The sequence below is a fragment of the Triticum urartu genome, chromosome 3 (genome assembly GCF_003073215.2).
Source record: "Triticum urartu cultivar G1812 chromosome 3, Tu2.1, whole genome shotgun sequence".
Lineage (NCBI taxonomy): Eukaryota > Viridiplantae > Streptophyta > Magnoliopsida > Poales > Poaceae > Triticum > Triticum urartu.
Genome location: NC_053024.1, coordinates 516,556,001 through 516,579,944, shown reverse-complemented (window position 1 = coordinate 516,579,944; position 23,944 = coordinate 516,556,001). Strand labels below are relative to the sequence as shown.

The 23,944-nt window shown below is 45.6% G+C and overlaps 1 protein-coding gene, 1 non-coding gene and 1 pseudogene across 3 annotated transcripts; all 3 read left to right on the top strand.

Annotated features, from left to right (window-relative positions):
• The first annotated feature begins 13,992 nt into the window (after nt 1–13,992).
• On the top strand, nt 13,993–15,694 carry LOC125546919 (annotated as a pseudogene).
• Nucleotides 15,695–16,954: 1,260 nt separating this feature from the next.
• On the top strand, nt 16,955–21,831 carry LOC125544736 (probable acyl-[acyl-carrier-protein]--UDP-N-acetylglucosamine O-acyltransferase, mitochondrial). 2 transcript variants are annotated; one of them, XM_048708484.1, is made up of 11 exons: nt 16,957–17,155; nt 17,256–17,341; nt 17,723–17,847; nt 18,475–18,583; nt 18,812–18,904; nt 18,982–19,098; nt 19,183–19,266; nt 20,011–20,115; nt 20,865–20,951; nt 21,038–21,160; nt 21,484–21,831. In XM_048708484.1, the coding sequence occupies exons 1-10, from the start codon at nt 17,074–17,076 to the stop codon at nt 21,155–21,157; spliced, it is 1,008 nt and encodes a 335-aa protein (XP_048564441.1). In that variant the 5' UTR covers nt 16,957–17,073; the 3' UTR covers nt 21,158–21,160; nt 21,484–21,831. The 2 variants fall into 2 exon arrangements, with proteins under 2 accessions (XP_048564442.1, XP_048564441.1); XM_048708485.1 differs by lacking the exons at nt 21,038–21,160; nt 21,484–21,831 and having other exon boundaries at nt 16,955–17,155; nt 20,836–20,885.
• An 822-nt stretch (nt 21,832–22,653) lies between these two features.
• Nucleotides 22,654–22,726, top strand: TRNAV-UAC. The gene has a single exon. It is a non-coding gene; the product is annotated as a tRNA-Val (tRNA).
• Nucleotides 22,727–23,944: the final 1,218 nt, after the last annotated feature.

The window sequence follows — 23,944 nt, the reverse complement described above, 5'->3', positions numbered from 1 at the left end:
GTTTTCTTGGACTCGCAGGATACTTCCGGAGGTTCATTCAGAATTTCTCGAAGATTGCAAAGCCTATGACAAAGTTGTTTAAGAAGGACACCAAGTTCAAATGGACTGAGGAATGTGAGGCTAGTTTTCAGGAATTGAAGAAACGTTTGGTTACATCACCAGTGTTGATTCTGCCAGATCAACGCAAAGATTATGAAGTGTATTGCGACGCTTCTCGTGGAGGACTTGGAGCAGTGCTTATGCAGGAAGGAAGAGTTGTTTCATATGCCTCACGACAGCTTAAACCCCATTAGTTGAATTATGCTACCCATGATTTGGAGTTAGCAGTTGTAGTGCATGCGTTGAAGACTTGGAGACATTTTCTCATCGGAAATCATTGTGAGGTATACACGGATCACAAGAGTTTGAAGTATATCTTCACGCAGAAGGAGTTGAATCTCAGGCAGAGGAGATGGTTGGAACTCATAAAGGATTATGACATGAAGTTGCACTATCATCCCGGAAAGGCTAACGTAGTAGCCGATGCGTTGAGCCGCAAGAGTCATGTCAATACATTCATGACCAGAGAGTTACCCAAGGAATTAGCAAAAGACCTACGTGAGCTATGTTTGGAGATAGTTCCGAGAGGTTATGTAGCAGCTTTGGAGATTCAGTCTACTTTGATGGATAAGATCAGAGAAGCGGAGAAGACGGACAAGGAGATTGCCGAGATAAAGGAAAGGATGAGCAAAGGAAAGGCTAAAGGATTTCGTGAGGATGAGCACGATACCTTATGGTTCGAGGACCGCGTATATGTACCAAATGATCAGGAGATCAGGAAGATGATTTTGCAGGAGGCCCATGATTCACCATATTCGATTCACCCAGGAAATACCAAGATGTATCTGGATCTGAAGGATAGATTCTGGTGGACCAGAATGAAGAAGGATATTGCGGAGTATGTAGCAGTTTGTGATGTATGTCAGAGAGTGAAGGCAGAGCATCAGAAGCCAGCAGGATTGCTACAACCATTGCTGATACCCGAATGGAAGTGGGATAAGCTGGGCATGGATTTTATCATGGGATCTGTTGGGGAACGTTGCAGAAAACAAAAAAATTTCCTACTCGTTTCACCAAGATCATCTAGGAGTTCATCTAGCAACGAGTCATTGGATGCATCTACATACCTTTGTAGATCACGCACGGAAGCGTTCAAAGAACGGTGATGATGTAGTCGAACACGACGTGATCCAAATCACCGATGACCAATCGCCGAACGGACAGCACCTCCGCGTTCAACACACGTACGGGATGGGGACGTCTCCTCCTTCTTGATCCAGCAAGGGGGGAGGAGAGGTTGATGAAGATCCAGCAGCACGACGGCGTGGTGGTGGATGCAGGGCGTCACAGTAGCAGGGCTTCGCCTATACTACGAGAGAGAGAGACGTAACGGGGAGAGAGGGAGGCGCCAAGGCTGGTGTATGAAGTCCCTCCTCTCCCCCACTATATATAGGAGGGCCAAGGGGGGGTGGTGCGCAGCCTAGGAGATCCAATCTCCTAGGTGCGGCGGCCAGGGGAAGGATTCCCTCCCCCCCAAGGCACCTCGGGGTGCCTTCCACTAGTGGGACTCCTCCCCCATGGAAACCCTAGGCGCATGGGCCTAGTGGGGCTGGTGCCCTTGGCCCATGTAGGCCAAGGAGCACCCCCTACAGCCCATGTGCCCCCCCCGGGACAGGTGGCCCCACCCGGTGGGCCCCCGGGACCCCTCCGGTGGTCCCGGTACAATACCGATAACCCCGAAACTTGTCCCGATGGCCGAAACAGCATTTCCTATATATAATTCTTTACCTCCGGACCATTCCGGAACTCCTCGTGACGTCCGGGATCTCATCCGGGACTCCGAACAACATTCGGGTTTCTGCATATACATATCTTCATAACCCTAGCGTCACCGAACCTTAAGTGTGTAGACCCTACGGGTTCGGGAGACAAGCAGACATGACCGAGACGATCTCCGGTCAATAACCAACAGCGGGATCTGGATACCCATGTTGGCTCCCACATGCTCCACGATGATCTCATCAGATGAACCACGATGTCAAGGATTCAATCAACCCCGTATGCAATTCCCTTTGTCAATCGATATGTTACTTGCCCGAGATTCGATCGTCGGTATCCCAATACCTCGTTCAATCTCGTTACCGGCAAGTCACTTTACTCGTACCGTAATGCATGATCTCGTGACCAGACACTTGGTCACTTTGAGCTCATTATGATGATGCATTACCGAGTGGGCCCAGTGATACCTCTCCGTCATACGGAGTGACAAATCCCAGTCTTGATCCATGTTAACCCAACAGACACTTTGGGAGATACCCGTAGTCTACCTTTATAGTCACCCAATTACGTTGTGACATTTGGTATACCCAAAGCACTCCTACGGTATCCGGGAGTTACATGATCTCATGGTCTAAGGAAAAGATACTTTGACATTGGAAAACTCTAGCAAACGAACTATACGATCTTGTGCTATGTTTAGGATTGGGTCTTGTCCATCACATCATTCTCCTAATGATGTGATCTCGTTATCAATGACATCCAATGTCCATAGTCAGGAAACCATGACTATCTGTTGATCAACGAGCTAGTCAACTAGAGGCTTACTAGGGACATGTTGGTGTCTGTTATTCACACATGTATTACGATTTCCGGATAACACAATTATAGCATGAATAAAGACAATTATCATGAACAAGGAAATATAATAATAATGCTTTTATTATTGCCTCTAGGGAATATTTCCAACAGTCTCCCACTTGCACTAGAGTCAATAATCTAGTTACAATGTGATGAATCGAACACCCATGGAATTCTGGTGTTGATCATGTTTTGCCCTAGGGAGAGGTTTAGTCAACGGATCCGCTATATTCAGGTCCGTATGTACTTTACAAATCTCTATGTCTCCATCTTGAACATTTTCACGGATGGAGTTGAAGCGACGCTTGATGTGCCTTGTCTTCTTGTGAAACCTGGGCTCCTTGGCAAGAGCAATGGCTCCAGTGTTGTCACAGAAGAGCTTGATCGGCCCCGACGCATTGGGTATGACTCCTAGGTCGGTGATGAACTCCTTCACCCATATTGCTTCATGTGCTGCCTCCGAGGCTGCCATGTACTCCGCTTCACATGTAGATCCCGCCACGACGCTCTGCTTGCAGCTGCACCAGCTCACTGCTCAACCATTCAACATATACACGTATCCGGTTTGTGACTTAGAGTCATCCAGATCTGTGTCGAAGCTAGCGTCGACGTAACCCTTTACGACGAGCTCTTCGTCACCTCCATAAACGAGAAACATTTCCTTAGTCCTTTTCAGGTACTTCAGGATATTCTTAACCGCTGTCCAGTGTTCCTTGCCGGGATTACTTTGGTATCTGCCTACCAAACTTACGGCAAGGTTTACATCAGGTCTGGTACACAGCATGGCATACATAATAGAACCTATGGCTGAGGCATAGGGGATGACACTCATCTCTTCTATTTCTTCTGCCGTGGTCGGACATTGAGCTGAGCTCAATTTCACACCTTGTAACACAGGTAAGAACCCCTTCTTAGAATGATCCATATTGAACTTCTTCAATATCTTATCAAGGTATGTGCTTTGTGAAAGACCTATGAGGCGTCTTGATCTATCTCTATAGATTTTGATGCCTAATATATAAGCAGCTTCTCCAAGGTCCTTCATTGAAAAACTCTTATTCAAGTAGGCCTTGATGTTGTCCAAGAGTTCTATATCATTTCCCATCAACAGTATGTCATCTACATATAATATGAGAAATGCTACAGAGCTCCCACTCACTTTCTTGTAAACGCAGGCTTCTCCATAAGTCTGCGTAAACCCAAACGCTTTGATCATCTCATCAAAGCGAATGTTCCAACTCCGAGATGCTTGCACCAGCCCATAAATCGAGCGTTGGAGCTTGCACACCTTGTCAGCATTCTTAGGATCGACAAAACCTTCCGGCTGCATCATATACAATTCTTCCTTAAGGAAACCATTAAGGAATGCCGTTTTGACGTCCATTTGCCAAATTTCATAATCATAAAATGCGGCAATTGCTAACATGATTCGGACGGACTTTAGCTTCGCTACCGGTGAGAAAGTCTCATCGTAGTCAACTCCTTGAACTTGTCGATAACCCTTAGCAACAAGTCGAGCTTTATAGATGGTCACATTACCATCCGCGTCTGTCTTCTTCTTAAAGATCCATTTATTTTCTATGGCTCGCCGTTCAATGGGCAAGTCAGTCAAAGTCCATACTTCGTTTTCATACATGGATCCTATCTCGGATTTCATGGCTTCTAGCCATTTGTCGGAATCCGGGCCCGCCATCGCTTCTTCATAGTTCGAAGGTTCACCGTTGTCTAACAACATGATTTCCAAGACAGGGTTGCCGTACCACTCTGGTGCGGAACGTGTCCTTGTGGACCTTCGAATTTCAGTAGGAGCTTGATCAGAAGTATCTTGATCATTATCATTAACTTCCTCTCTAGTCGGTGCAGGCACCTCAGGAACATTTTCTTGAGTTGCGCCATTTTCCGGTTCAAGAGGTAATACTTCATCAAGCTCTACTTTCCTCCCACTTACTTCTTTCGAGAGAAACTCTTTCTCCAGAAAGATTCCGTTCTTGGCAACAAAGATCTTGCCTTCGGATCTTAGGTAGAAGGTATACCCAATAGTTTCTTTAGGGTATCCTATGAAGACGCATTTTTCCGACTTGGGTTCAAGCTTCTCAGGTTGAAGTTTCTTGACATAAGCATCGCATCCCCAAACTTTTAGAAACGACATCTTAGGTTTCTTCCCAAACCATAATTCATACGGTGTCGTCTCAACGGATTTCGATGGAGCCCTATTTAAAGTGAATGCGGCAGTCTCTAAAGCATAGCCCCAAAAAGATAGCGGTAAATCAGTAAGAGACATCATAGACCGCACCATATCCAATAGAGTGCGATTACGACGTTCGGACACACCGTTACGCTGAGGTGTTCCAGGCGGCGTGAGTTGTGAAACTATTCCACATTTTCTTAAGTGTGTGCCAAATTCGTGACTCAAGTATTCTCCTCCATGATCTGATCGTAGAAACTTGATTTTCCTGTCACGTTGATTCTCAACCTCACTCTGAAATTCCTTGAACTTTTCAAAGGTTTCAGACTTGTGTTTCATTAAGTAGACATATCCATATCTACTCAAGTCATCAGTGAGGGTGAGAACATAACGATAGCCACCGCGAGCCTCAACACTCATTGGACCGCACACATCAGTATGTATGATTTCCAATAAGTTGGTTGCTCGCTCCATTGTTCCTGAGAACGGAGTCTTGGTCATTTTACCCATGAGGCATGGTTCGCATGTGTCAAATGATTCATAATCAAGAGACTCTAAAAGTCCATCTGCATGGAGCTTCTTCATGCGTTTGACACCTATGTGACCAAGGCGGCAATGCCACAAGTATGTGGTACTATCATTATCAACTTTACATCTTTTGGTACTCACATGTGTAGTAATACGCCCGAGATTCATTAAGAATAAACCATTCACCATAGGAGCATGACCATAAAACATATCTCTCATATAAATGGAACAACCATTATTCTCATATTTAAATGAGTAGCCATCTCGAATTAAACGAGATCCCGATACAATGTTCATGCTCAAAGCTGGCACTAAATAACAGTTATTGAGGTTTAAAACTAATCCCGTAGGTAAATGCAGAGGCAGGTGCCGACGGCGATCACATCGACCTTGGAACCATTCCCGACGCGCATCGTCACCTCGTCCTTTGCCAGTCTCCGTTTATTCCGCAGCTCCTGCTGTGAGTTACAAATATGAGCAACAGCACCGGTATCAAATACCCAGGAGTCACTACGAGTACTGGTAAGGTACACATCAATTACATGTATATCAAATATACCTTTGGCGTTGCCGGCCTTCTTGTCCGCTAAGTATTTGGGGCAGTTCCGTTTCCAGTGACCCTTCCCTTTGCAATAAAAGCACTCCGTCTCAGGCTTGGGTCCATTCTTTGGCTTCTTCCCGGCAGCTTGCTTGCCGGGCGCGGCAACCTCCTTGCCGTCCTTCTTGAAGTTCTTTTTACCCTTGCCTTTCTTGAACTTAGTGGTTTTATTGACCATCAACACTTGATGCTCCTTCTTGACTTCTACCTCCGCTGATTTCAGCATTGAGAACAACTCAGGAATGGTCTTTTGCATCCCCTGCATGTTGAAGTTCATCACAAAGCTCTTGTAGCTTGGTGGAAGCGACTGGGAGGATTCTGTCAATGACCGCATCATCCGGGAGATTAACTCCCAGCTGAGACAAGCGGTCATGTAACCCAGACATAGTGAGTATGTGCTCACTGACAGAACTATTTTCCTCCATCTTACAGCTGAAGAACTTATCGGAGACTTCATATCTCTCGATCCGGGCATGAGCTTGAAAAACCATTTTCAGCTCTTCGAACATCTCGTATGCTCCATGTCTCTCAAAACGCTTTTGGAGCCCCGGCTCTAAGCTGTAAAGCATGCCGCACTGAACGAGGGAGTAGTCGTCAACACGTGTCTGCCAAGCGTTCATAACGTCTTGGTTCTGTGGGACGGGTGGATCACCTAGCGGTGCTTGTAGGACATAATCTTTCTTGGCAGCTATGAGGATGATCCTCAGGTTCCGGACCCAGTCCGTATAGTTGCTGCCATCGTCTTTCAGCTTGGTTTTCTCTAGGAACGCGTTGAAGTTGAGGACTACGTGGCCATTTGATCTACAAGACATATTGCAAAGATTTTAGACTAAGTTCATGATAATTAAGTTCATCTAATCAAATTATTAATGAACTCCCACTTAGATTAGACATCCCTCTAGTCATCTAAGTATTACATGATCCGAGTTAACTAGGCCGTGTCCGATCATCACGTGAGACGGACTATCAACGTCGGTGAACATCTTCATGTTGATCGTATCTTCTATACGACTCATGCTCGACCTTTCGGTCTTCTGTGTTCCGAGGCCATGTCTGTACATGCTAGGCTCGTCAAGTTAACCCTAAGTGTTTGCATGTGTCGAGGCCATGTCTGTACTCTAGGCTCGTCTAACACCCGTTGTATGTGAACGTAAGGATCCATCACACCCGATCATCACGGCGTGCTTAGAAACGATGAACTTTAGGAACGGTGCACAGTTAGGGGAGAACACTTCTTGAAATGTTATGAGGGATCATCTTATTTACTACCGTCGTTCTAAGTAAACAAGATGCAAAAACATGATAAACATCACATGCAATCAAATAATAAACGTGACATGATATGGCCAATATCACATAGCTCCTTTGATCTCCATCTTGGGGCTCCATGATCATCTTGTCACCAGCTTGACACCATGATCTCCATCTTCATGATCTCCATCATCGTGTCTCCATGAAGTTGCTCACCAACTATTACTTCTACTACTATGGCTAACGCGTTTAGCAATAAAGTAAAGTAATTTACATGGCGTTTCTCAATGACACGCAGGTCATATAAAAGAATAAAGACAACTCCTATGGCTCCTGCCGGTTGTCATACTCATCGACATGCAAGTCGTGATTCCTATTACAATAGCATGAACATCTCATACATCACATATAGATCATTCATCATTCATCACAACTTTGGCCATATCATATCACAAACCACTTGCTGCAAAAACAAGTTAGACGTCCTCTAATTGTTGTTGCAAGTTTTACGTGGCTGGCTTAGGGTTCTAGCAAGAACGTTTCTTACCTACGTGAAAGCCACAACGTGATTTGTCAACTTCTATTTACCCTTCATAAGGACCCTGTTCATCGAATCCGCTCCAACTAAAGTGGGAGAGACAGACACCCGCCAGCCACCTTATGCAACTAGTGCATGTTAGTCGGTGGAACCGGTCTCACGTAAGCGTACGTGTAAGGTTGGTCCGGGCCGCTTCATCCCACAATACCGCTGAAGCAAGAAAAGACTAGTAACGGCAAGAAAGTTGACAAATCTACGCCCACAACAAATTTGTGTTCTACTCGCGCAAGAAGAACTACGCATAGACCTAGCTCATGATGCCACTGTTGGGGAACGTTGCAGAAAACAAAAATTTTCCTACTCGTTTCACCAAGATCATCTAGGAGTTCATCTAGCAACGAGTCATTGGATGCATCTACATACCTTTGTAGATCGCGCACGGAAGCGTTCAAAGAACGGTGATGATGTAGTCGAACACGACGTGATCCAAATCACCGATGACCAAGCGCCGAACGGACGGCACCTCCGCGTTCAACACACGTACGGGACGGGAGACGTCTCCTCCTTCTTGATCCAGCAAGGGGGAGGAGAGGTTGATGAAGATCCAGCAGCACGACGGCGTGGTGGTGGATGCAGGGCGTCACAGTAGCAGGGCTTCGCCTATACTACGAGAGAGAGAGACGTAACGGGGAGAGAGGGAGGCGCCAGGGCTGGTGAATGAAAGTCCCTCCTCTCCCCCACTATAATAGGAGGGCCAAGGGGGGGGGGTGCGCAGCCTAGGAGATCTGATCTCCTAGGTGCGGCGGCCAGGGGGAGGTTTCCCTCCCCCCCAAGGCACCTCGGGGTGCCTTCCACCACTTGGACTCCTCCCCCATGGTGGAAACCCTAGGCGCATGGGCCTAGTAGGGCTGGTGCCCTTGGCCCATGAAGGCCAAGGCACCCCCATACAGCCCATGTGGCCCCCCGGGACAGGTGGCCCCACCCGGTGGGCCCCCGGGACCCCTCCGGTGGTCCCGGTACAATACCGATAACCCCGAAACTTGTCCCGATGGCCGAAACAGCACTTCCTATATATAATTCTTTACCTCCGGACCATTCCGGAACTCCTCGTGACGTCCGGGATCTCATCCGGGACTCCGAACAACATTCGGGTTCTGCATATACATAATCTACAACCCTAGCGTCACCGAACCTTAAGTGTGTAGACCCTACGGGTTCGGGAGACATGTAGACATGACCGAGATGGCTCTCCGGTCAATAACCAACAGCGGGATCTGGATACCCATGTTGGCTCCCACATGCTCCATGATGATCTCATCGGATGAACCACGATGTCGAGGATTCAATCAACCCCGTATGCAATTCCCTTTGTCAATCGATATGTTACTTGCCTGAGATTTGATCGTCGGTATCCCAATACCTTGTTCAATCTCGTTACCGGCAAGTCACTTTACTCGTACCGTAATGCATGATCCCGTGACCAGACACTTGGTCACTTTGAGCTCATTATGATGATGCATTACCGAGTGGGCCCAGTGATACCTCTCCGTCATACGGAGTGACAAATCCCAGTCTTGATCCATGTCAACCCAACAGACACTTTCGGAGATACCCGTAGTATACCTTTATAGTCACCCAGTTACGTTGTGACATTTGGTATACCCAAAGCACTCCTACGGTATCCGGGAGTTACATGATCTCATGGTCTAAGGAAAAGATACTTTGACATTGGAAAACTCTAGCAAACGAACTATACGATCTTGTGCTATGTTTAGGATTGGGTCTTGTCCATCACATCATTCTCCTAATGATGTGATCTCGTTATCAATGAAATCCAATGTCCATAGTCAGGAAGCCATGACTATCTGTTGATCAACGAGCTAGTCAACTAGAGGCTTACTAGGGACATGTTGGTGTCTGTTATTCACACATGTATTACGATTTCCGGATAACACAATTATAGCATGAATAAAGACAATTATCATGAACAAGGAAATATAATAATAATGCTTTTATTATTGCCTCTAGGGCATATTTCCAACAGGGATTACCTAGGCCTCGTTCAGGCTATGACTCGATATGGGTTGTAGTCGATCGTTTGACGAAAGTAGCTCATTTCATCCCAGTGAAGACCACGTACACCAGTGCTAAGTTGGCAAAGATATACATGACCAGGATCGTATGTTTGCATGGAGTTCCGAGGACAATTGTATCAGATAGAGGAACCCAGTTTACCTCAAAGTTCTGGAATCAGTTGCATGAAACTTTGGGAACCAGGCTAGAGTTCAGTACAACTTTTCACCCGCAGACGGATGGACAGACTAAGAGAGTCAATCAGATTCTGGAGGGCATGTTGAGAGCTTGTGCACTAGATTATGGATTTAGTTGGGACGATAATTTGCCTTACGCAGAGTTCTCTTACAAAAACAGTTACCAAGCCATCTTGAAGATGGCCCCTTTTGAAGCATTGTACGGAAGGAGGTGCAGAACACCGTTGTTGTGGGATGAAGTTGGAGACCGACAGTTGTTTGGACCAGATTTGATTAAAGAGTCTGAAAAGAAGGTTAAACTGATTCGTGATAGACTCAAGGTAGCCCAGTCCAGGCAGAAGAGCTATGCGGATTCTAAACGCAAGGAGACAGTTTACGAAGTTGGAGACAGTGTATCTTCGTGTATCACCACTCCGAGGAGTTAAGCACTTTGGAGTTAAGAGAAAGTTAGCACCACGTTTTGTGGGACCATACAAAGTTTTGGAACGTATGGAAGAAGTTGCTTACAAGTTGGAATTGCCCGAAGGATTGTCAGGAGTTCACGATGTGTTCCACGTTTCTCAGTTGAAGAAGTGCCACGCAGAGATGGTTGATATCCCTCTGAGAGATACAGTGCCACTGGAAGCGATACAGTTGGATAGCGATTTGACCTACGAGGAAAAGCTAGTCAAGATTCTTGATTTTGCCAGCCGAGTTACACGCAGCAAAGTTATCAAGTTTTGCAAGGTTCAGTGGAGCCACCATACTGAAGATGAAGCCACATGGGAACGCGAGGAAGACTTATGGAAAAATCATCCTCACCTATTTTCTAGCCAACCCGAATCTTGAGGGCGAGATTCATCTTAAGGGGGATAGGTTTGTAACATCCCAAATTTTCAATTTGGAATGTTATACATTAGATCATCATTGCATATCATATTTTATTGTATTTTGGCTTGATCCTAGAAATTCTACGCAACTCAAGGACCTACGGAGAGAGTTGGGGATTTCATTATTTTCATATTTGAGTTTTTCTCGAATTTTGAAAAGAGGATCGTTTGATTTTAATTATTTTATCTTCGAATATTTCTTTTATAAAAATAAAAGAGAGAGGATAAAATGACTTCCTCAAAATAAAGAAATATTGGAGATTTAATGTTAAAATCAAATATGAGTTTTATTCAGATTTTTATCGCTATTTTATTTGAATTAGGAAAAATATACGTTTTTCAAAATTGCATTAGAGTCCCATATAAATGTTCACCTTGTTCAGTAGATTTTTAGAGGACGGGAAAAATTTATTTCAAGATTTTTGAAGTCCGTTTAGTATTTCTTTTATTTGTTTTTCTTCGTGGAATAATTAAAAAAAGTTACCGACCTACCAGGCCGTGTCCGCCTGGGACACCGATCCGGCCGGCCCTTTAATAGGCGAGGGGCCCGAGCCGCCAAACCCTAGCCAGCCCAGCTACGCACCCCGCCGCCGTCGCCAACCCCGCCGCCGCCCACCGCCGCCCGATGCCGCCTCGCCGCCGGAGCACGCCGTCGCCGCCTCGTCGCCCGACGCCACCGCCCCGCCGGACTACGCCGCCGCCATCCCGTTCCACGAGGTAGCCACCATTTTTTATAAAACCGATAGGTTTTATTTCGTAAACCCTAGATCTGTTTTTTCAGATCTGGTTCGTTTTTTCGGTTTAGTTATTTAGCGGACATTCGTCCGGACGTTCGTTTTAATGAACGGTGAAAACGTTCGTTCGTTAGTCTGTTCATTAGTTTTTCTTTTTCTCAGATTTTTCGCGATTATTCTCGATCGCGATTTCTGATCCGATTTTCGTTTTAGTTTATCTTTTTGCTTGTTTATCGGAATCAGGCGATTCAAGCGCCTAGAGTTTTGTCTCAAAGCCCTCTTTCTGTTTAACCAACTTAAACAAGTTTTTGCCACTATAAAATTTGACTTTAGTCCAGATTAGTAAACGAAGCTTGTTTCTTTCGCAGTTTGAGTTTCGTTGCTTCGTTTGATTTGATTCTTTTTGCAAACCGAAGTCCTTAAGTTGAACTTTCTGGTTAGATCTTCTTATTTGAGTTTACCCGTGCCCCTTTCTTGATTGCTTATTGTATGCTTGTTTGATTGCGATAGAGTACCCGGAGTGCGAAGCGTGCTACTACGAGTCTCTAGGTTTCACGGATCATCAGCAAGGCAAGTAACACTTTGATCATACCTCTTTACTACCCATTTTTATTGCATTATACCAATCCTCAAAAACTTGCATGGTTAGGATCTGAATAAATTGTGGGTTGGGAAGTAGATGAGGTAGAACCTATTCACCTGTTTATTATCAAACCCTTGGGAGTTACTTCTATGTTATGCTTATATTGCCATGCTATGCTCGTAGATGTGGATTGGGTTTGAGAGTATCCATGACAGATGTGAGTTGTTAATTAATGTTAACTTAAGGTGGCAACTTTAATGCACATCTGGGTGGATTGAGGCACCTAGGGAACCCAGTGATTGCTTGTATTTTTGGAAATCCCGGGGTACCGTGTGATTCTCCTATGGTTAGGCTCAAAGGGATCATAAGATTATTCATGCTAGAAACTTCCGTGTGCAGCCACATGCCAATATGGGCTCTGGCATAGTTGAGTAAGTTGTGGGAAATCTTTTCATGATGGACTAGCAGATGTAGGGGATTGTAGATGTACAGGTCTATCTATCGGTTAAGGGGACCTCTTCGGAAAGACTGTGTCTCGGTCATCCGTTTCTCAAACATCATGTAGTGCGAGAAATCCAACGGAGGAGATCGAGTCTTGTGCGGAAAAGTGCACAAACCTCTGCAGAGTGTACAAACTAATCATGGTTAGCCGCGTCCCCGGTTATGGACATCTTGAGTATCTAGTTCTTGGATTATCATGTGGATCTCATCACTCTTAATATAATTTTGATTGGGTTATTAGTTACTTTTAATTGGGATTGAGAGGGGGTTTACCTTCTCAATGTTTTTCAACCAACTTTGTAGTTAAATAAAATATATTTCTTTGCAGTAGGGAAAAATTGGCTTTTCGCAAAACATTAACCATACAGCCTCCATCAGCCATATATGCATGTAGTGATAGCATTATTCTGTTCATTACTCTCTTGTGTTACATTGCCAGCATATTCCATGTGCTGACCCGTTTCAGGCTGCAACGTATCATGTTGCAGACTTTTCAAACGACGAGTAAGGAGCCTTAGGTCGTGATCTTTCACTCAGTGATGCCGTTGGAGTTGATGGGCTCACTTTATCTTCCAAGCCTTCCGCTGTTTTCGTATTAGATGGCCTTAAGCCATATTTATTGTAATAAGTTCTCTTTTGAGACATTCGATATAATAAATGTGTGATTGCTACTCTGTTATAAATCTTCAGATACTGTGCGTGTCAGCATTACCGATCCAGTGATGACACTGATGCACAGAGATCAGACTGTTTAGGTCTAGTCGCTACACCTTTATGGGAGTAATACCCCAATAGTAAGAGGAAGAGCATCCCTTATCAAAGAGATCTCAACTCTTCTCAACTTGCCATGCACCTATATGAGCCTTGGAGATTAACCAGAGATTATTTCACCCGCAAAAAAACCAGAGATTATTGATTATATGGGCGTGAACCCATCTATAAACCAACATTCTTGAGTACAGTGAGCAAAGTGAGTAGACGAGACAAGTTCAACACCCCTCTACATTCTACACTTTTGGTATGCATATTTTGGTCTGCTGTGGGTCCACTGCTTGTGTTAAAAAGACCCAAAAGTTCTGTTTTGGGGTTTTAGCTAGAGAAAAATTCACTCTACGTCACTAAACTTTGGTCCATGTATACGATTTTGTGTACGTATTTGCTGACTTGGCCGAGTTAGCGGCCGCCAGCTCGCTTTAACCGCCACCTGATCGTGCCTTCGGTGAATACTAATCCATCCAGGGTTTTTTTGCAAAAACAGCATGACCATTAAACCAGCCCCGGTCCAACTCGGCGCCTCCTGCTCAACTCGGCGCCGCCCCCGGTCCTCCTTGTTCCGCCGCCTGGAGTGCAACAGAAGCAAGAAGGCAGCGGGCATCATAAATGGCACGCACGAGGCAGATACGCTCCTCCTCCCTCAGTCTTCCTCCTCTCTCTCTACCCGTGTCTGCGCCATTAAGGAACCCAGCGTCAGTCAGAGCTCCATCGGGTGACTAGCGGCCGGAGCCCGGACGGCCCTGCCTGCCATTACTCCCTCCAGTGCGCGCCTAGGCCGGCAAAGCAGGGTGTGCGAGCGAGCCATCACTGCGTTCCACTGCTGCTCGCCCCTCCTCCTTGGCGTCTTCCATTCCACCTAATGTGCTGTGCCTCTTGCTCACGGTCCCGCCTCCGCCTGCCAGAGGAAGCGTCGTCTCTCAGGACAGACACGCTCGCCCAGCCACGTCATCGTCGTCCGCGAAATTCGATCTCCCACCCACCTCTCCATCTCCCACCTCACCGTCGCAAACCAAAGCGAACAACTGCTCGATTGCTTAGCAAGGCAGCCATGGGTTTCCTCCACCTGTTCGCCTCCCACGCGGTGTTCCTCTTCCTCTCCTCCTCGTTGGTGTTTCTTCATGGCACCGCCGCGGATCAGGAGGAGGCTCTGCGGACCTACATTGTCCAGCTGCACCCACGCGGATCTTCGAGCACGACTGGCACCTCGCCTTCATCGTTAAATCCTTGCCTTCCTCAGTGGAGCAAGATGCAAAGCGCCAGTGGAAGCCGTCGTCAAGGCTGTTGTACTCTTACCACACCGTGTTCGACGGCTTTGCGGCGCGGCTCACGGTCGGCGAAGCGGCAGCTCTGCGGGCGCTGCAGGGCGTCGCGTCGGTGCGCGAGGACCGCCGGGTCGAGCTGCACACCACGTACTCGTACCGGTTCCTCAGCCTTAACGTGTGCCCGACCGAGGCGTGGGCACGCGCGCGGTATGGCCGCGGTGTGGTCGGCGGGGTGCTCGACACTGGCGTGTGGCCGGAGAGCCCAAGCTTCGACGACCGCGGGATGCCGCCGGTGCCGGATCGGTGGCCGGGCGTGTGCTAGACCGGGGAGCGGTTCAACGCGACGAACTGCAACTAGAAGCTCGTCGGCGTGCGGTTCTACTCCAAGGGCCACCGCGCCAACTACCCGACAGACCCGTCGGACGCCGCAGCGCGCGCGGGAGTACGCTTCGCCGCGGGACGCGCACGGGCACGGGACTAACATGGCGTCGACGACCGTGGGGGCCGCCGTGGCCGGAGCCGGTGTTCTCGGCGCCGGGGCTGGGGAGGCGCGCGGCGTGGCTTCCGGCGCACACGTCGCCGCGTACAAGGTCTGCTGGTTCAACGGATGCTTCAGCTCTGATATCCTCGCCGGGATGGACGACGCGGTGCGTGGCGGCGTCGACGTGTTGTCGCTCTCCCTCGGCGGCTTCCCCATCCCGCTCTTCGAGGTCAGGCTGACTTCGAGGACAGCATCGCCATCGGCAGCTTCCGTGCCACGGTGCGCGGCGTCTTCGTCGTGAGCGCCGCCGGTAACAACGGGCCGTAGCCGAGCTCCGTGGCCAACGAAGCGCCCTGGATGCTCACCGCCGGCGCCCCCGGGGTTAACATCATCGCGGCGTGGCCGGGCAGCGTGAGCCCATCGGGGCTAGACGGCGACGAGTGACGGTCCAACTTCACGGTGCTGTCGGGGGCGTTGATAGCATGCCCGCACGCGAGCGGCATCGCGGCGCTGGTCAGGTCAGCGCACCCTTCATGGAGCCCGGCGATGGTGCGGTCGGCGATCATGAAGACGGCCGACGTGACGGACCGGCAGGGCAAGCCGATAACTGACGGCGGGGAGCGCGCCGACGCGTTCGCCATGGGGAAGGACAGTGCGGAGGGGTACCTGGTGTGGAAACAGCGGAGCGCGGGGCAGGGGAGGCGGTGCATGGTGAGTAGCCCCATTGCCGTGACCTGGCCCGTGGACTAGAGGGACGTGCAGTGGCTGATCAGCGGCTTGCTGGAAGGACGTGCAGTGGCTGATTCTTCTCTCCAGTTTAATGGTCACGGCGTTTTTGCAAAAAAAACCCCTTGGATGGACTAGTATTCACCGAAGGCACGACCAGGTGGCGGTCAAAGTGAGCTGGCGGCCAAGTCAGCAAATACGTACACAAAATCGTATACATGGACCAAAGTGAACCCCTAGCGCAAGTATTTAGACCGTAGTTCGGGTATTTTGAAATAGTAGTACTAATGTGTCATCCGGCTCAAGTTTAGTGACCTACAGTGAATTTTTCTCTTTTAGCTATGTTTTTTTCATAGTAATATGTGTCTCATTTATATCATAAGGACCATGGTACAACTCACGCACATATCAACGTGGGAAAACTGAAAAGAAAGCCGAAAGATAGTCTTTGCACAAATGAACACCAGCCAAGAAGTAAAATTACAAACAAGAATGAACAATCCTCCGAGCTCTACACCGACATTCGTCACCTGCCTTCTGGCACCACCACAACGGCCATCAAAGAAAAAAATGACAAATCACCTCCACACCCGAACTCGATGCGGCTCCATTACTGATATACAGTTTTGTAGACATCTAAGGTGGCTCGCCAAAAATGAGATTATTGCGTTGAACGAAGGGCAAAACCCCATACGGCTAAGACGTCCGCGAGCCGCCTTTTCTTTTCTTCGGAGGAAAGAAAAGCGAACCGTGTACACAGTCAAATCGTACGATTCTTTAGCTATATGTTTTGGTCGAGATGATCCTGGAGCTCCAAGGTCGTGTACATAACCTGAGCAAACTACGGTATGTGTAATAAGTTCAAAAAGAAAAGAAAAAGAGACTACGGTATGTGTAAATTGCGGCAAAGATCGGCTGCTGTCGCCGAAGAGCAGGCCGCGGGACTGCCGCGTGTGTCTTGGCAGCGGGCGTGCGGCTGCGGCTGTACCGCTGGAATGCTGACGCTGATAGACGCACACAGGCAGCATCGGAGCAGCGGGTACCCGTAACCCTGGCTGACCTCATTCACAGCGGTCCACCTGCCCCTTTCCCCCTCCATGGCCGCCGCCGCCGCCTCTCGCGCCGCCGGCCGCCTCCTTTCCCCCCGTCTCCTCATCGCCTCGCGCCATCTCCAAGCAAGTACGCGCGCTCTCCCCCTCTTCTCATCGTTTCCTAACTAATCTCCATTAGCGTCACCCTCACTCATGCGGGATTGCCTCCCATGCCCGGCGGCCCGCAGGTGCCTCGGAGGGATCGGCGAGGGATGCGTCCACGAGCTTCATCCACCCCGCCGCCGTCGTCCACCCCGACGCCGCCATCGGCCAGGTGAAGACTCCCGCCTGCGCTCCATACACGCACACGGCACACACACGCACTCACCGATCGCTCCCTCCCATCTCTCGCAGCTTTTGCTTCGGGGATGGCTGACTGAGTTTCTGGATACTCGTAGTGGTGCACGCATTACTTACTTCAGTATTACTCTCCGACCATCCCACCCATGGAGCCGGCGTGCCTGGGCTGTTGGATCTGGCCCATGCGGCACTCGTGTTTACCTGTGCCTTCTGAATTCAGTGCTCCATAATTACTTTCTGTTTCTGTGGAAATATGCTGCCCTCTGGGATCTTCAGGCTGTTGGCATGCATTCTCTAGTTTGGAGTTGTATGGTAGAAAATCAGTGTTTTTTATGTGCTCTGAACTATTTTGTAGGGTGTCACAATAGGCCCATTTTGCACCGTGGGGGCTTCAGCGAGGATCGGTGATGCTTGTCAGTTACATACAGGGAGTCATGTCACGGGACACACCGAGCTAGGAGAAGGATGTGTTGTTCACACGTATGATGACATCTCTCCCTATTTTCTGTTCCGGCTTTTCTCTCTTTTGGTAATACATAAAGGCTTGCATTGTATGATTTGAAAATTCAAATTGGCATGAAACTAGAAATAGACGCGAGAAAGAACCTGTAAGTTTGTTCCAAGATAAAGTACAAGCAAAAGTAAGTTTAGGTTGCTGTGGCCATGACTTGAATAACATCACTAGGTGCTGGTGGAGGTCGGTACTGGACTACTGGTACTCTGGTTGTATATTGTTTCAGTAGGGATTCAGAAATACTTCACATCACATCTGCAAAAGGTTTCTTGTGGTGGAACCAGCCCACACCCAATCTCAAGACCTGCCGTCTCTCTGTACTGTTTTTCTCCAAAAGAAAGAGATGTACTTCACATCTCTTTTTAGGTTCTTGATCAGGGTTTATTAGTTTAGAAAAGGAATGTTCTCACCATATGAAGCACTTAGTTTTTTGTCAACAGTTACGCCATAGCCAGCAGCACTCAAGTCTGAAATTTGCAAAGTTCCAGGATAGTCCATGTTGCAAATTCGATGATATGTGAAAATATGACATATCACTATATCAGTAACATACTTTTACCCCTATTCATACTGTGGAATTTAGTTTCTGGCAGTGGTGCTATTCTTGGTGCAGATCTACCTGGACGAACAATTATTGGGGAAAATAATGTAATTGGGAACTATGCTGTGGTTGGTGTTAAGTGCCAAGATCTCAAATATAAGGTTAGCAGTAACTTGACTTTGGTGTAATGATGTCACATAGTGCAGTGTATGATTAGCGTTTCCCGTTCATGCAATCTTATTCAAGACAACTACTTTTGTGCTTATTGTTTGTCAATCATTTTTTTGCTGACACACAAACACTTACATTCAGAATGACGAGCATTTCATTTGGTTACTTGAAATCTTATGCTTTGTGCAGAACATTAACGCCCTTCTCCTCCTGTTCAGCCAGGAGATGAATGCTTTCTACGCATTGGTAACAACAATGAGATCAGAGAGTACTGCTCTATTCACCGATCTTCTAAACCTTGTGACTGCACGGTATTCAGGTTCCCTATGATTCAAATATATTTGCTGAGCTCATTTCTCCCTTTTTACGAGCAAGCATTTTTTTATAGGTTATTGGTGACAATAATCTCATAATGGGGTCCTGCCATGTAGCACATGACTGCAAGATTGGCAGCAATAACATCTTTGCTAATAATACTCTATTTGGTGGCCATGTTATTGTTGAAGTGAGTAATCATTTTACTGTGATAACCTCCACATTTTCTTAGTCGAGAGCCCATTTCTGCATCGTTAAGATTTTATTGTTTCAGGACTGCACTCATACTGCTGGGGCTGTCGTTGTCCATCAATTTTGTCACATTGGATCATTCTCATTTCTAGGCGGAGGCTCTGTGGTATGTTTGGTCTGCAAAGTATAAATATTCATGTGCTTTAGGTGTTCCCTTGTATTGGAATAATTCTTATGGAAAGAGTTCATATCGAGGTCATGTGGTTTAGTTGTTGATCAGTCCTCTCTCCATTACCCACGGCCAAATTGTGCTAATAGATAATGCAAATAGTAAATACAAAACGAGATATGCGAGCTAAAGTCAGAGAATCAGTGTACATGTTACACTTTACCTGATGTTGCTTTTCTAGGCACAGGTGCATGATCATACAAAATTATGAAGTACTCCCTCCGTTCCTAAATATAAGTCTTTTTAGACATTTCAAATGGACAACAACATATGGATGTATGTAGACATATTTTAGAGTGTAGATTCACTCATTTTATTCCGTATGTAGTCACTTGTTGGAATCTCTAGAAAGACTTATATTTGGGAACGGAGGGAGTATTATTTCTGCATGGAGGCACTCATGTCAAATGTCATTTAGCGTGATACAACCTCATCTATCTGCCAGCAGGGCCTAATCGCTGAGGTGGAAGTGGGGCTCTGTGGATTTCTGGATATTTGATTAGCTCATTGCTTAATTGGAATTGATGCACCTATTCTGTTTTATGTAGAGAGCAACCCTAATAATTAAACGGCCTTAGAACTGTTGTTACCACCACCTTTAAGTTGTAAGCAATTCACAATGTTTAAACTTTGAATATTTTGTCTGTTGATTATGGATTCATTCATTTCTCTTTAAATCAGGTTGCACAAGATGTTCCAAGATACACAATGGTTGCAGGTGATAGAGCAGAGCTTCGTGGTCTGAATCTTGAAGGTCTCAGGCGCAACGGTTTCTCAGACCAAGAGGTTTGCTCATATTACTAAAATTTAGAGCCCTTATTGATATCACCTGCAGTGCTTGTCTTTCGTCGTTTGATACTTGAATCAAAGAGAGTACCTAGAATAGTACTAGTCACTTCTCATCTCCCATTTACTGATATGGGTAAGTGTATAGACATATGATGCCATTTATTGCGAATTCACAGTAAACTATTTCAATGCGTTACTGGGAGGATATTTTTTGTGACATATGCATCATCTGATAATTTCACCCATTAAAACTAGTCATAGATTTTGCTAGTAGTCACGAAGAATTATGATGTGAAAATCATCATTACTAGTACGTCTGTTCTTGAATACTTAGCATATTTACAAGGTCACACATACTAAGCAATCACAATTTAGGTATACATGGTTAGAATGTCCTTCCACAATAATATTCCTAAATAGGAGCAATAAGGCAATGCAAGCAGAGGGCCATGAGTAGAGTTGTATAGGTCATTAGGCCATACATGCATTAGGAAGCGGAGACTATCATGTATTTCTCTACACAGAAATCTTAGTCAAAAGTGCCAAGCATTCATAAACAAAGGGTGTAGGATTTATTTTTCAAAACTACCACCATAAGCATGAACTGTCGTTACTTTCTGCACCATTTTCTTAAGGACTCCTGGAGGGTTTGATTTTAGTTCCTAAACACTACTAGCTAAATGTTTGCACTCAAGTAAATTATCTTTCTCTCATAAGATTGTTATGGATTCTTCATAACATCAAAGGTACGGAGCCTAAGGAAAGCATATAGGAAAGTATTTATGCCAGCCAGTAGTTCCCAGAGTAACTTTGAAGACCGACTCGCTGAACTGGTAAGCACGGTTGTTCTTTTTTTCTGTGTTACTTGCATAGTTGCATTTTCTTTCTTCCGTGCATTTATACCATTCCATAATAACAGGAACGGGAAATTGAGCTATTGGAATCTCCCTCTGTATCCTATATGGTGGAATCTATTCGCACCTCATTTGACCAAGGACGTCGTGGAATTTGCAAATTCAGAAGTTGGAACATCTCATAAGTTGTAAGTTACCAAGCTCATCTGTGCACTGATTGAGTTGCAGGATAGCATCGTTGGGAATATATGAGCTCATTTTATTTCTAGATCTACCAAAGAGATAAGCCAAATCCGTATTAAGCAGAGACTTTTCCAGGAAGGTGGATCACAATTCACAGTGAGCATATTGAAAATGCCCCAGAAGTTGTTTTCTGGCATCACTATATTTCTGGGATCTATATTTGCTGGCTATTATATTGATTTTAGTTTGTTATTTCTGTGCCAATGTTGATTGTATTATCTGCTTTATTGTAAGGCCTAAATTGTTTTTTTTTCTTTTCTGTTTGCAGACAGCCCACCTGACTCTATGGAATGCTCAGTTTCAATTCTCGTTGTTCTTCTATACCCGATGCATGGATACACCTTACAGACAGCGAGTGACCTAGTGCCAGTCAATCCAGATGAAACCTGGGTTGTGGACAAGATGATTGTCGCACCGATTATAGGGAAGTTTTTTGTAATACCTATACTAGTTTTCTTGCCTCCTGGATGTACAATCCTTGTACTATAGCTCATAGTTGTAAGCTACAATTCGACATGGCCTTTATTTTGTTCAGAGATGTCTTTGGATCTCAGGCTCGAAGCTGTAAGATCTGGATGCCGTTATTGTGGAGATGCACATAGTCACTGTTTGTATCTGCTGTGAGTTTGTGATTCGGCCTTCTGCACTCGAGTAGTTCACGCTAGTTTTGAAACAAATTCGAACGACCGTCAGAAAGATTCAACCATGTCCATGGTGGAAGGAGTTCAAGTCTTCCAGGGCATGTATGTGTAAGGCAGCCAATGAAGGAATCATTCCCATGCAATCCACCTAGTAATCCAACAAGGGTGCCCGAGAAATCCGTCTGAAGGCTCAGAGCATCGTTAGTAGTTTGTGTTATTCTGTAAGTATACAACTATTCATATAATTAACCAACAACCTATCATATACTCCCCCCGTTCCGAATTGCTTGTCTTAGATTTGTCTAGATACGGAGGTATCTAGCACTAAAATGAGTCTAAATACATCCGTATCTAGACAAATCCAAGACAAGTAATTTGGAATGGAGGGAGTACAACTCTAATGAAACGTGTCTAAATTGTTCGGTAGGAGGTGAGGGAAGCTATAAGTTTGCTCTTCTTTTGCATCTTGAGACTTCGGCCAGGATTATTAGCTTCTCTACTCTTTCTCTCTTTATTTATTTTCTTGCCATATCATTATGTGTCTTATGTGACTAATTTACTACTAACAACTAGTATTATTATCGAAGTTCAAACAAAAAACTAGTATTATTATGTATAAATGTTGAAGATGCCCCTCTTAAGCCGAAGGGAACAAAGTGTGTAGCATCTTCCGGAACCCTACAATACAAAATGCGATACTTCGAAGGCGATTCTGCGTGGATCGGTGCATGCGAATTCTGGAAAAAGGACAACAAATATGTTAACTTTTAATATAAATCGGTTATTTGTCAACAACAGTTGCTGTGGTGTAGTGGTTATCACGTCAGTCTTACACACTGAAGGTCTCCAGTTCGATCCTGGGCAGCAACAATTTTTGGCTCTTTTTTTATCAACGTATCCCTATTTTTCTCGATCATGGGCGGCAACATTTTCTCCCCTTCTTTTATATCAACGTATCCCTATTTTGTATACTTGGAAAAGAGGCCATTTTTCTCCAATCCAACGAAGCTCATTCCGTACTCCCATGTTCTATGTTAAATCTGAATCACTCATAGAATACCAAAGAAATAAACCATTGCAACATATAGCATCTTTGGATGGCGTGGAGGGATGAGTGAAGCTGTGGTACATGCACTTAGATTCTAGGCATTATAAAAAAGCAATATCCTTTGGTTGGTTATAGAATATTTTGTAGGCAATTAATCACCTGACCAAGTCGTTAAACATTCACACTGACGCACATGAAAATGACCATCTATTTGTCTTCCTTATCTTAGTTCACCAAACAGTTCAGTCTATGTTAACATTCGGGAATCTTTGTCACTTATTCTTCCGTGCTTCTTAGCAACCATATTTTACTTGATATATGTTACTTAACTTCCACTGAGTGATAGCCCTCTACACATATTCTAATTTTTGATAGTGAGTGACTGAGTATAGCAGTTCTGCAATGCAGCTCAAAAAAAGAAAAACAGTTCTGCAATGACCTTTATCACAGTTACATACTCCCACTGTAAACTGTATAACAGTTTTGTAATGACCTGTACAGGCATGCGCCTCTTGGTCCTGGGTGATCTTTGGCTCAACCATAGCACATATAGATAATAGGGAGATAATATCCTACTTTTTACGAACTTTGTGAGCTTTGACCCATTTGTGAACCACATTATCAAGTTACCGAAACCATCAAACCAAACATAGTACAGCAAGTTTTATATTATAAACTCTCCTAAACCATAGAAAACATAGATAATAGGGAGATAATATCCTACTTTTTACGAACTTTGTGAGCTTTGACCCATTTGTGAACCACATTATCAAGTTACCGAAACCATCAAACCAAACATAGTACAGCAAGTTTTTTTTTATAAACTCTCCTCAACCATAGCACACATAGATAATAGGGAGATAATGTCCTACTTTTTACGAACTTTGTGAGCTTTGACCCATTTGTGAACCACATTATCAAGTTACCGAAACCATCAAACCAAACATAGTACAGCAAGTTTTTTTTTATAAACTCTCCTCACATCTGATTCTGAAAAAAAGTTAGAACATCTTACATTTATAAACGGAGGGAGTAGCAAA